Genomic DNA, 13632 nt, shown 5'->3' with positions numbered 1-13632 from the left:
TGAGCATCTTTTCATGTTTCTCTTGGCTGTCTGCATTTCCACTTTGGAGAAATGTCTGTTTCATTCTTCTGCCCCTTTTAAACCCACTTGTTTATTTTTTTGTTGTTGAGTTTTACATATGTTCAGTATTAGCCCCTCATCAGTCAAATGATGTGCAAATATCTTCCCCCATTCATTGGATGTCTTTTTGTTTTTTGATGGTTTTCTTTGCTGTGCAAAAGCTTTTAAGCTTAGCTAGGTCCCAATTATTCCTTTTCCCTTTACTTATTTATCTATGGCAAAGGAGGCAAGAATATACAATGACGAAAAGACAGTCTTATCAATAAATGGTGTTGGGAGAACTGGACAGCTACTTGTAAAAGAATGAAATTCGAGCGTTCTCTAATAACACATACAAAAATAAACTCAAGATGGATTAAAGACCTAAATGTAAGACTGGATACTATAAAACTCCTAGAGGAAATCATAGACGCACTCTTTGACACAAATTGCAGCAGTATTTTCTGGATCCATCTTCTAAGGATCCAAAATGCTTCTCTTTGTTCTTAGACCAGTGTTCCAGATCCTTAACCTGACCTCTAAACCTGCCTGATATGATCCCCAACTCTCTCCTCAGCCCTTAAACCTGCCCCATCTTCCCTCAATTCTCTGAGTTCCACCCTTTCTGGCTTTCTTCTTATAGCTTCTGCATAGTTAATAGCGCCTGGAAATTGTACTCCATTCATCCAGATAATGGTTCTTCAGTTTTCAGCGCTTCCTGAGATTTCTCCTCTACTTCAGATCAATGATATAAATTAAATCACTAGCTATTACATAATAGTTCAGTTCAGTCGCTCAGTCATGTCCGACTTTTTGCGACTCCATGAACCGCAGCACGCCAGGCCTCCCTGTCCATCACCAATTCCTGGAGTCCACCCAAACCCATGTCCATTGAGTCCGTGATGTCGTCCAACCATCTCATCCTCTGTCGTCCCCTTCTCCTCTTGCCCTCAATCTTTCCCAGCATCAGGGTCTTTTCAAAAGAGTCAGCTCTTTATATCAGGTGGCCAAAGTATTGGAGCTTCAGCTTCAACATCTGTCCTTTCAATGAAAACCCAAGACTGATCTCCTTCAGGATGGACTCGTTGGATCTCCATGCAGTCCAAGGGACTCTCAAGAGTCTTCTCCAACACCACAGTTCAAAAGCACCAATTCTTCAGTGCTCAGCTTTCCTATAAAGAACTCCAACTCTCACATCCATACATGACCACTGGAAAACCATAGCCTTGACTAGACGGACCTTTGTTGACAAAGTAATGTCTCTGCTTTTTAATATGCTGTCTAGATTGGTCATAACTTTCCTTCCAAGGAGTAGGCGTCTTTTCATGGCTGCAGTCACCATCTGCAGTGATTTTGGAGCCCAGAAAAATAAAGTCAGCCACTGTTTCCACTGTTTCCCCATCTATTTGCCATGAAGTGATGGGACCAGATGCCATGATCTTAGTTTACATAATAAGTTAAATCATTATTTGTTTCATGTCTGTCATCTCAAATGGCCTATACAACCATTGAGGGCAGGTATGTTTTCTTTATTTTTTGTTGCTCGGTCCTCAAATTAGCAAAGTACCTGGCATGTAGTAACTACAGCTCAGAAAATAACTTGAATGAGCTGACGTGAAAGCTAAACTGTGATGGGATCGTCTCACCTATACCATATCTTACAGTCCTAAATTTCTCCTACTTCTTCCTCATCAGCCCCCCACTATAACCTGGACATCTCTGCAATCTGCTGTGATTGTCAGTACCCCCAATGACTTCAACTCCTTGCAGGCTGACCTACATCATTGGTTGTGCACAGCTTGCTTCGTCATTTGTTCATATCTTTTCCCCCAAAGAAGCAGACAGTCTGCCAGGTTTTTCCGTTATCCTGATTCACTTTTATTATGATCAATATTAAAGATCCAAGTAGCGTAATAGACCCAGAAGCTTAAAAGAAAGATGAGGATCTGGAAAAAAAACCTCCAGGCCCACAAAAGTAGGAATTCAGGATAGAAGAGAAACAGAGTGAATATTCAGAAATCAAGCTCTTAGCACTCTGACTCAGTACAGATGTTCCAGGACATAGCTGGTAACGTATTTGATGGCCAGCATTGTCTCCTCACAGGTTGGCTGGATCTGGGATTCAGGGAGGACAAAGCCATATCTGCCTTTATCCCGGAGTTCAAATGTGAAGGAATATTTGATTCCTTGGTCATAAGCCCAGTCATCAGAGCCCCCAGAAGCAGGATCTGAAATGAGCAAATCAAAGGGGAGAAAACAATTTAAATCTAGGAAGGAGATTTAAAATCATGCCAGTTTTCTTTTATAATTACAAATGTTTCATTGAACAAAATAGTACAGGTAGGGAAATTTTCTAGTCATCAAGATCACAAAAGCTATGGGGGCTGTTTTAAAGATTAGTCCAATCTTATCTCTTGGTAAGATTACCTCTTAGCTCTACATGGTAATAGTGATGTGTTTAATACTTCAGGATGTAATCAGTTATACATATTTATATACTCAGTGTGCTTCTATGCTGTGGTAAACTGTCACATAGTGTGTGATTTGTTTACAACATATATATAGTTCCTGGGAAAATAATGTGTATCTTCTAGAAAAATAAGGGAAACTGCATGATGATTGGTGAGAGGAGAGGACTCTGAGCCTCGCTGAAACTATACTGAATGATGAAACTGGAGCAGCTCAAGGGCAGAGCTGGGTCTTCATTTTTGTTTCTTTGGGATCCAGCATATGGCCTGGCATAGATTGGACATCATTCAATTATTCACTCAGTGACAGTTATGGTGTCATTCATTTATTCAGTCACTTGCTCATTCATTCATTCATTCATTCAGTCCGAAGTTGTAGAGTTTTCATTGAGCAGCAGGCCATGTGCTCAACTTTGGAAATACTAGGACAAAGGAAAGACATGGCCCCTGCCCTCCAAGGGCTTATGGTATAATGGAAAAAGAAACCTCATTGAACTGGCCTGAATAAAGCTTCTATGAAGTTCACAGTATGTGAATAGATGAGTTATTTCTAATAGAACCCCCTTAAGAAAATAGTATACCCCATCTGACACAGAGAAGTTTAATAAAGGACAAGAATACAGAAAACTGTATTCTACATGAAGCTTAAAAAAAAAAAAACCCTCATGATTGGAGCCTCTCCAACTGCATTGAAGGCCATTGATGGTGAGGCTGGCCATTTTCTCCCTTATATTTCTGGTCCTTTAAGGCCTGGGGGAGAAAAAAATCATGCAAAGGCAAATATATGTAGAAATTGGAAATGGAACCTGCAGTATGTTCCTTCTCAGTGAAATCACACTGTAGCACCCAAGGCCCTGGGGTCCAGCCTATACTAACTCTTTTGCCATTTGCTTGCACCCCATGAAAACAGTTTAAGCCTGAGGTAGCCCTTTGAAACTTCAGTCTGTTTAGCCAAGAAAACCTTCCTTCTATTGCTTTTCCCCACCAATTGTCCTTCCAGATAAAGCTTCTGTGTCACCGTCCTGGGAAACCATTCCTGATACTGCGGGGTGGGTTGGCTAGTCTTTGGGTGTGCTCTGTTCTCGTACATCCTTCTGTCTCAGCACTTTGCACCTGTGTGGCCATGAACTCTTCCTGCTTCCTTGCTGTGGGCTCTTGGAAGATTGCTCTGGTCTCCCTCCTTCCCTTTTCCTTCCCTCTTGCTCTCTCTCTGTCCCGGCTTCCTTTATCCACGGGCACCCCTTGAGGACTTGGCATGGGGGTAGATGCTCAGTAGATGTTTACAGAGAGCAGATGTGTCCGTGAGTTGAAAGGGATATTCCCTGCCCCCTTTTGTCTTCTAAACAGAAAACTGATTACATGTGTTATAAAACATTCACTCTCAGGCAAAAGTCACATGCTTTAAATGATAGAAAGGAAAGACTCTGGGGACCATCTGTTGCCTTTGTTCTGAAGCGGAGACTTACAGATTGTTGAAGCTCCTGGGCCATAGGTGTACGTGGTACCATGCAGTGAGGCCAGTTTTTTCACGGCACCTTTAGCTAGGGTGTTCTGCAAAAGAGTGGTATATGAGTGAAGAAATAAAGTGCACACTGACAAACAGACACCTGTCCATTATTTCTAAGGCGTTGAAGACATATAAGTCATAATTCGGGTTAGTGTCTTAATCTTATTCAGTGCCCAGCCCCATTTTGCAGTGAATTTAGTCACACAATGCAAGTGATTCTAGTAGAAGGATGTCTTCCCTAACAGCCTCCCCAAGCACCCAGGCTGAGCTTCCCTTTGTCTCATACACAGAGTGAGTCATATTGTGTCAGTACCATTAGCTGCCCTCTAAGTTCTCAGTGACTTTTCCTGTCCTTTATCTCAGTGTTCCCAGGGCCTAACGCAGGGGGTGTTGCTCAGTGGTTGTGTGTACATGCTAAGTCACGTCAGTCGTATCTGACCCTATGGACTGTAGCCCGATAGGCTCTTCTGTTCATGGGATTCTCCAGGTAAGAACACTAGAGTCGGTTGCTGTGCCCTCTTCCAAGGGACCTTCCTGACCCAGAGACTGAACCCTCGTCTCTTGTGTCTCCTGCATTGGCAGGCAGGTTCTTTACCACTAGTGCCACCTGGGAAGCCCACTTAGTGGTTACTCAGTAACTATATTTTTGAAACTCTGAGGATGATAAGCACTCTTTCTACCACATTATTTGAGAATTAGGTACTTACATTTATTTTAAATCATTGTTGGAGTAAAATTTGCATGTTAGTTGCTCGGTCGTGTCCGACTCTTTGCGGCCCCATGGAGTATAGCCTGCCAGGCTCCCCTGTCCGTGGGATTCTCCAGGCAAGAATACTGGAGTGGGTTGCCATTTCCTTCTCCAGGGGATCTTCCCGACCCAGGGATTGAACCTGGATCTCCTGCATTGTAGGCAGACACTTTACCATCTGAGCCACCAGAGCGGACAATTTCAAGGAGGAGTGTAGTTCCAGGGTGGGAGATTTTTTTTTAGAGTGAAAAATTAGAGAACACTTATTTTATTTCAAAATGCAGAATATTTCAATCCCAGAATTAAGAAAAGTAGTAAGTACTAATTTATTTATTTTTTCTTAAAAGCAGCATCACCTTAAGTTGCCCTCCTGGCCCCTACACTCAGTTCCTCAGGGAGAAGGGCTCTGCCTGCAGCTCCTTCCTGTTCTATAAAGTCTCCAGTGTGCACTGAATCACTTGAAAAGCAAGGCTTGACTTAGCTGTCTGGAGAATACAGATTGGTGAATCTGATTGTTTACTGCAGGAGAATTAGACATAATTCATTCTGGCTATGAAACTAGCTGTATTTCATACTTTGGCAACATAATTGTCTTGTACATATGCCTGAAAAACTGTGAGGTTGGTGATGACATCAGAATAATTCCATTTTTTAAAAGTAGGAACTTTCCTTACTCCTTGCTCTAATATTAAAACCAGTTTAGTAAAGTCTTAACTTAAATTGATGAGGGCATGACTGTGAGACTTTAAGAATTTCAGCTCCCCAAGCATGAATGCTTCACCAACCAAGTGGTAAATTTGAAAATTTAAAAGGAATTATAAATCATGATCTCAAGCCTGATTTTCTGGTCTGGTCCACTGAAATGATGCAATCAGTTTCTTGGAACTAACTTATTATTCTTAGAGTTTTGAGACAGAAACTTGAACTCAAATTTCAGGGTTTTACTTCCCCTTTTTCCAAACTGGTAAAATAATATGTGCTTTCTCATACTGTGTGCAGTCTTTCCTGTTGTTATCTAAGGGTACTGTTTCTGTAGTTTAATCTTATTCTAACCAGCACACTAGAGATGGGTCTTCTCTCCATCCCTTAGTATAGGGTCTATTGCCAATCGAAATCAGAATACTCTGTAAACATTGCACAATACTCAGAATACATTTTAAACCATCTTTTAAAGATGTGAAACATGGTGAGGTACTAGGTTTTTTTGCTAGATAAACAGCATGTGGTGGTTTAGTCACTAAGTCATGTCAGACTCTTGCAACCCCATGGACTGTAGCCTGCCAGGCTCCTCTGTCTGTGGGATTCTCCAGGCAAGAATACTGAAGTGGGCTGCCATTTTCTTCTCTAGGGGATCTTCCAAACTCAGGAATTGAACCTGGGTCTCCTGCATTGTAGGCACATTCTTTACCGAATGAGCTACAAGGGAAGCCCTAGATCAACAGCATATTTCCTACAATTCTACAGTTTCCTTAACTTTTGATTCAACCAAGGAAATTTTTATTATTTATTTTTCTGTAAGGCAGAACCTCTGATCCTAAAGAACTCTTATTCCTTCTCTAGCTGCCTTCCTCAGGCTTTTCTTCTTTTCTGCTTTCCAACCCCACCTTAAGCCATGAATTCTGACTTTTAGTTAGTAGAAATAAGATTCTAATAAGTTCCAGGCATGTAATGTACAGCATTGTGACTATAGATAGCAAGACTTCATTGAATACATGAAAATGGCTATGAGAGTAGAGCTTTAGTGTTCTCACCGTAACAAAATGACAATTATGTGAGATAGTATGTAAATTAATTAAACATTTTGCAGTATTTATATTATCAAATAATCACATTGTACACCTTATATTTATTTTATCTCCATAAATCTGGAATAAAGGAAATTCTTTACAATTAGTTCCAAATGTGAAAAGTTGTGATGACTTTAGGCGATTTAAGACAAGATCATTGTCATTATCTCTTGATCTCCTGCATGTCAGATGATCTTCAAAGTCTCTCTGTATTTTTATTGGTATAATGTAACATTTGAGTTATCTGGCAAAATCTAAGAGGCTTACTTGTGATCTGTTATCTCTTTTGATTGATCAACTTATCCATTTAGTCATAACTACCATTGAAGTAAAGTGAAGTGAAGTCGCTCAGTCGTGTCCGACTCTTTGCGACTCCATGGACTGTAGCCTACCAGGCTTCTCTGTCCATGGGATTCTCCAGGCAAGAGTACTGGAGTGGGTTGCCATTTCCTTCTCCAGGGGATCTTCCCGACCCAGGGATCAAACCCAGGTCTCCCGCATTTGTAGGCAGATGCTTTACTGTCTGAGCCACCAGGGATTGTCATTAGGGCCACATAAAAATGTTTGGTTTCCTTTCCTCAAAGCAATAACCAAGTGCAATCTAAGCCATCAGAGACAACTTTTGCAAACAGTTGCTCTGCCTCCGATGCTGAAACAATACCTAAGATTGATGTTAACTTAAAACAGCTGTTATTTTGCTCTTGTCACTGGTGCCCATTAAAGGAACATTTAGTTTGTGTCTCAGACTTGGCTTTCCTTGTCCTCAGTTGCTCTCTCATCTTGATATCCACCTCCTCACTCACCTTCTGACCATCCCCTCATCACCGCATCCCTGAATAGCTCTCTCACCTTCTCTCATGAAGTCTGGCCATGTATCACTTGCCATGCATCCCCACCTTCTTTCCAAGCCAAGTGGCCCTGAACTGCTTTCATTCTGTTCCCTGCCTCTCCTTACCTCCATGACTTTGGGTGTCCTTCTCCCCTTGTAGGAATCCTCTTGCCTTTTTTGTTTACAAGGGGAATTGCTGTTGTTCTTCCAAATTTAGTCTAAATGTCACCTTCTTTGCAAAGCTGCCCCTCTTCTTTGTGAGGGCTCACGTCTCCATCGGAGTTCCTATCACTCTGTGCTCCCATCATGTGTTTTTGCATCTGTCTGTCCTCTAGTGGAGCTTTTGGTGGGGTGGTGGTGGGGGAGAAGGATTCTTGGCTGTTTGTTTTGTATCCTTAGCAGATCGCATAACACCTAGCACATGGTTACTCGATTGATTCTCTTCCCAGGGCTTCAGGTGGGCATGGTCTGATTGGGGGTGCAGAGTGCAGAGCTCTACAGAGGCTGGACTGTGACCCCCCCCCCCCCCCCAACCTGGGTGGAGATTAAGGATGCTTGTGGGGAGAGTGGTGGTACCATGTAGTGGTGGTTGATGGGTTAGCATATTTAGATATTAACCTCTACTATGCACTTAGCTTATTTCCTTTCATAAAAAAAGTAGAGTCTGTGGACCCTTTCTTTCAGCCCCTCTAAGGCCAAGAGACAAAAAAGTCAGAACAAACATTAATCAACCAAAATGTCATATTTTAAATTCCAGTTATGGTAACAAAAATCTCTGGAATCAGTGTGAGTCTTTTCTTTTGAAGAGTTCAAATACTTTCACAAATGTTACTCATTTATCTTCCCAACATTATCTGTCCACATTTCATCAACACAGAATTTTCTAGCAGAATGGAATGCCATGTGGGGCAGCATGCTAGGTGAGAATGTTCCAACCAAGCTGGATGACTGACCCCTGCCTGTCAGGTATGGTAGAGAGAGAGGTGATTCCTGAATTTGCTAATATATTAGAGAAGGTAACTTCTTTTCCTTGTATGTTTTTGTAAAAAGGGACTAAGACAGCTGACAGAAGTGCAGCAGAAACAATGGTATATCAGAGACCATGATTCATATCTTGAAACTCTAATTAATAACACTTTCTATATAACCTGTTATTTAACGGAGACCTTACATGCTCAACGGGTTCAAAATAAGAACTAACATTTACATAAAACCTTAGACTTTACAAAGAGCTCTTGCTAAGAGCTAGATATTTTTATCCCCATTTTACAGATAAAAGAACTGAAACTCAGAGAGGATAAAAGAACTTGCCCAAGGGCACGCAGCCCTGTAAGTGGCTGACTTGAGCTGGGTTCTTCTTGCTTTAAATCCTGTGCTCTTTTTCACTTCTCCTTGTGGCCTTGGAATACTTCAAAAGAAGTGTTGCTCGAGCTGGTTTTACCAATTGTAAAGAACAGAAGGAAGCTAAATATAAACCAGTCTGAGAGAAAACTTTGCTTTTAGTCAAGGCCAAACATGGCCAGCCTTTATTAATCCTTAGTTAGGCGTTTCCTAGCACATCTTATGCATGCTTTCTTTTGTCACTTGTCTTCTTAAAAGGAGGCCTTGGTCATAGAGCAAAAGACAGAGAGAGTCTAAAATGTCACATCTAACTCAAAGCCCAAGAGACAAAGGGCCGACTCCTGTAACATCTCCCGAGGCTCTGAGCTCCAGGAGGCTGGTGAGATGAACAAGGCGAGGGTGATCTTTTTCAGTGACCTGCACTCCCACGTAACACGTGATCAGGAAGCCCCTGCCTCACGACTGTGCTCATGTCCTTACTGCAACCTCAAGTGCACAGCCAGTGTCATGGCAGCGGGGGCTGCCTCTTCTCATCTTCCCCTGGCCCATTCTTACAGTACAAGAAAGCAGAAGCCCCACCCTGGCGGTGGGGTATACACCAGTGCAGAGGAGATTTGCTTCAGAACTTTGTTTCTAACTTCAAGTCCTGAGTTTAACCATCCCTCTGGGTGAATACATGTGATAATGGAAACATCAAAATGATCTGTCACTGCAGTTTCCTTCCTTCTGTGCTGTGATCCTGGGTAACTTACACCAAGGGACCAGTGAGGAATTGAACTTTTGTAATTTTGGTGCAAAAGGAGAAACCCCCAGGGCCTACTAAGGCAGGGACTGAGGAGAAAGCCTACGGGACTTGAAAAAACAAATATGTTCTGAGAAAAAGGAGGAGAGTAAACAAGTGCAGGCTCTGACTGCAAAGCCTTGAGGTGGGGGGAAAAAAAGAAGATAAGGAGTAGCAAAGGGTCTGCTTTAGGAGAACGGAGCCTGTCTATCTTGGCAGACCCCATGGGGAGCGTGGCAATGCTTTCACTGATGTAAACTAAATTCTTTCTGTGGCTGATCTAAATATGTGTTTTTTAGCTCTTTAGAATTCAAGTAAAATGTGAAGCATGAGTCAGCTGAAGCTGCAAAGCCCAGAATTTTTCTTTTTTTTTTTTTGATGGCAGTGGTGTTTCTTCCAAATAAATGCTGTGTAATGGGGATGTGCTGTCTTGCACTTGAGGTTTGTAGAAAACTGTAAACTGTGTGTGTGGAGGTGTAAGATCCTGTGAAAGCCAAGGACTTTGGCCAGGAATGAGACTTTTCTTATCTTTGCTTAAAGTGGAGTTCTCAAGCTTGGTGCTTTTGACAGGTGGGCTGGGTCATCCTGTGTGTGGGGGTTGAACTGTGCATTGTAGGGGGTTGATCAGCCTCCCCTGGCCTCTATCCACTGCATGCCAGGAGCACTCCCACAGCTAAAACAATCAACCCCCGCCCCTCCCACCCCTTAACATTGCCAAATGTCTTCTGGGGAAAGGGGAGGAGGCAAAAATCAGCTTAAAAGATGTAATTATGTTAAAGAAGAAAGTATTGTAGAGAAAAAGAATGAAAAAGAAGACAACTGGTTTTCAAGATGCTCTGAATGCCTTGTTTTGTTTTCCTCTCCTGACCATAGTACAAGTGCCTCCTCAGTACTGCTGCTAGGTCACTCCTGCTAGAAGAACACTTTGCTTCCAGGCTGGCTATAACCAAAGGCAGGTTACCCAGTTACATTTAAATTTCAGATAAACAATGAATGTTTTTCCAGTAAAGTCTGTCCCATGCGCTATTTGGAACATACTTAAACACTAAAAAATTATTTGATGTTTATCTGAAATCAGACATAACTGGGAGTCCTGTATTTGACCTGGCAGTTCTGTTTATCAGGTCACCGGCTCCAGGGCCTGCTGTGTGACACAGGGTTCAGTCTGACATCTAGGTCCCTCCATAGTCTGGTTACCTCCCTCCCACTCTTCCTTCCAGAAAACCCTCATAACAGGCTGACCCCTGTCTACTCCCTTCTTAAGGCAGGAACCATGGTTTCTGCTGAGCACTTAATAGGTGCTCAGTAGAATTTCTGGCAATTGCCTTATGAGTCACCAGACCCTGCAGGAGAATTTTTAACAGACCAAGAAGCCACTTTAAAAATGGTAAATCAGCAATTGTCTCTCCAGTCAAAGAAATTCTGCAGTTGTCATTTAAAATTCTTTTGTCTTATAAGTGAGATTAGAAATTTTGAGAAAGCTCCTGAAGCAAATGTGTGGTTCCAGTCCTATCTGCCTTGACTGCTGGCAGCCGGCCTGACAGACGGGCTCTGACCCTGTTACTCTTGCTATTAGGCAGGGACACAGTGACAGCTGTGATAGAGCGTTCTCATGACCCTGTAATTGCCCATCTCCTAATCACAATATTTCTTCCCTCTGATATTTATGTTTATCTCTAATCATAGTTTTGGTTTATGCTCACATGCTTGAGTGGAACAGTGGGTTTCTATCTTGGTGGCTCATTAACTAAAACTTTAATGAAGAGGTAGTGAGGTGTCACTGGGCTAGATGGTATTAGAGTTTAGAAATGGATTTCTATCTTTTGGTCAAGGTCAATAATTTTCCAGAAATTATTAGCCTGTCATGTCTCTCCTGGTTTATGTATATATACCCATGAAGGGATGGGCCAGAATCATAAAGACTGGGCCCTGAGAAGTCAGGGTTCTTAGTTGGCCAGTGTAAATACTTAGCAATGTCCAGGGTTAGAAGTGATAATAGTATATTTGTGGGATAAAAGACTGTATTTAATGAACAGTCTTTTACAAACTGGCTATATGGAACACCAGCATAGTACAAATCTGTGTGTGTGTGTGTGTATGTATGTGTGTGTTTGGGAATTGGGACAGCCTAAAGTTATGACCAACCTAGATAGCATATTCAAAAGCAGAGGCATTACTTTGCCAACAAAGGTTTGTCTAGTCAAGGCTATGGTTTTTCCTGTGGTCATGTATGGATGTGAGAGTTGGACTGTGAAGAAGGCTGAGCGCTGAAGAATTGATGCTTTTGAACTGTGGTACTGGAGAAGACTCTTGAGAGTCCCTTGGACTGCAAGGAGATCCAACCAGTCCATTCTGAAGGAGATCAGCCCTGGGATTTCTTTGGAAGGACTGATGCTAAAGCTGAAACTCCAGTACTTTGGCCACCTCATGCGAAGAGTTGACTCATTGGAAAAGACTCTGATGCTGGGAGGGATTGTGGGCAGGAGGAGAAGGGGACGACAGAGGATGAGATGGCTGGATGGCATCACTGACTCAATGGACGTGAGTCTGAGTGAATTCCGGGAGTTGGTGATAGACAGGGAGGCCTGGTGTGCTGTGATTCATGGGGTTGCAAAGAGTCGGACACGACTGAGCGACTGATCTGATCTGATCTGAGAGAGTTCTACTGTATCTGCTAGCACCATGCCCGAGGCTGCCTCTATCACTGGTCTCGGCTCAGCTAAGCCTTCATTGTCTAAGCTGGAAAATGAGAAAGCAGAAACAGAGAAATTTCAAGATTCGCACTTGTGAAGTTCTGTTCCTGCTTTTGAATTTAGAAGTAGTATTATAGTAATAATTGTTGTTAACAGTGCCATGTAGCCCTCTTTGGGAGGAAAGTAGACCAAAGATTGTGAGATTTTCTATGCTTAATAAATATGGATATGGATTGGTTTGGGAGCCTTTTAAATTATGTCTCCTAGTTTTTATTTCCTCTGATGATAAAGAGGTACTATAACTCAATATTTCATTACCCTTTAGAATTTTGGAGCTGTAAGTATATTCTTTTCTGAGTCTTAAAACTTCATTTGAAGATAATGATAGATATATATTGAAGTCAATACTGAGATTGGACAGTTTATGAAGCCACTTGAAAACTCACAGTACATCTTGTATTTTTTCTTTAAATAATTATAGTGTGTGTAAAAGCAGTTTGCTGTCAGGAGAGCATATGCATGTAAAATGCACGTATGTTTCCTCAAACTTTTTACTCATCTGCTGGAGATATATTTTTTGGTAGCCTTTGTAATCCGTACTATTACTTCTGTACTTTTATTTCATTGGTCTTTTGCTTTCTCATCTCTACCTTTTTTCCCCCTGAAAGCTGTCCTCTGATATGAGTAACTGTCATGTAATCTCCATGTAAGATCTTTCAGAAACGCAGCCATATACATTTTTTTCACAACTCTGATATAAAAGGATTGCTGCTTATGGTATGTTCTAACTTTGGACTGAAACTGCTAATGTTTCTGTCTAGAATAATTTCCTTCTGATTATTTCATTGAAGCATATTTTTTTGCTACAAATATGATCTTATAAGTTTTAGATGTATAAAGAAAAAGAACCATATATATGCTAAAATCTGTATGATGGAATCTGCTTTGCATTGCTTTAAGAAAATCTGAGTTATCTAAAATGTAGTGTGGTGCCAATAATTCATCTTATTAATCTTTTACCATCTTTTGTTTTCTAATAGTGGGGTCATATTTTTCTAATTGAGAATTAATACAGAGGCACATTCATCTTTCTTGGTCAAGACTTTTACTTTTTTAAAAAATTGATATCTTTATTACAAATAAAAACAATGCAAAAGCCAGTATCTTTCTTATTTAGAGACTCAAATTCTCATTTGGCTATATATATGTTTGTAATAATACTGTAGGTATAAGTTGTTCTAGCAAAATGTTCTTAGAAAGTAAGTGAATTGGATTGATACAAAATAAGAAAAAGACTGAAAGGATTTCTAGTTAACTATTCAAATGATTTACTTTATTTTGGGGTGCCAGATCCCAAATGAATCAAATAATCAAATAATATGAATCTCAGATTTTACTGATGGTAAAGGAGTATATTGTTAATATACTGTATATTGTAT

At 41.2% G+C, this 13632-nt stretch overlaps 1 protein-coding gene and 1 long non-coding RNA gene across 3 annotated transcripts in view; one reads left to right on the top strand and one right to left on the bottom strand.

Annotated features, from left to right (window-relative positions):
- The window catches only part of LOC147379277 (uncharacterized), a 109544-nt gene that overhangs the window by 70981 nt on the left and 24931 nt on the right, over positions 1 to 13632 (top strand). The gene's annotated exons all lie outside the window — the stretch shown is intronic.
- Positions 1894 to 13632, bottom strand: part of CPB1 (carboxypeptidase B1) — a 37854-nt gene continuing 26115 nt past the window's right edge. Inside the window, exons 11-12 of the mRNA XM_086317176.1 lie at positions 3974 to 4058; positions 1894 to 2267 (exon numbers count right to left, since the gene is read on the bottom strand). Of these exons, the coding sequence (XP_086173302.1) occupies positions 2080 to 2267; positions 3974 to 4058 (273 nt within the window). The 3' untranslated portion in view covers positions 1894 to 2079. The remainder of the gene's footprint in view (positions 2268 to 3973; positions 4059 to 13632) is intronic.

The sequence above is a fragment of the Bos grunniens genome, chromosome 1 (assembly GCF_055505025.1).
Source record: "Bos grunniens cultivar Pamir isolate PY7600 chromosome 1, Bosgru_T2T1.0, whole genome shotgun sequence".
NCBI lineage: Eukaryota > Metazoa > Chordata > Mammalia > Artiodactyla > Bovidae > Bos > Bos grunniens.
This window is presented reverse-complemented; position numbering and strand designations above follow the sequence as displayed.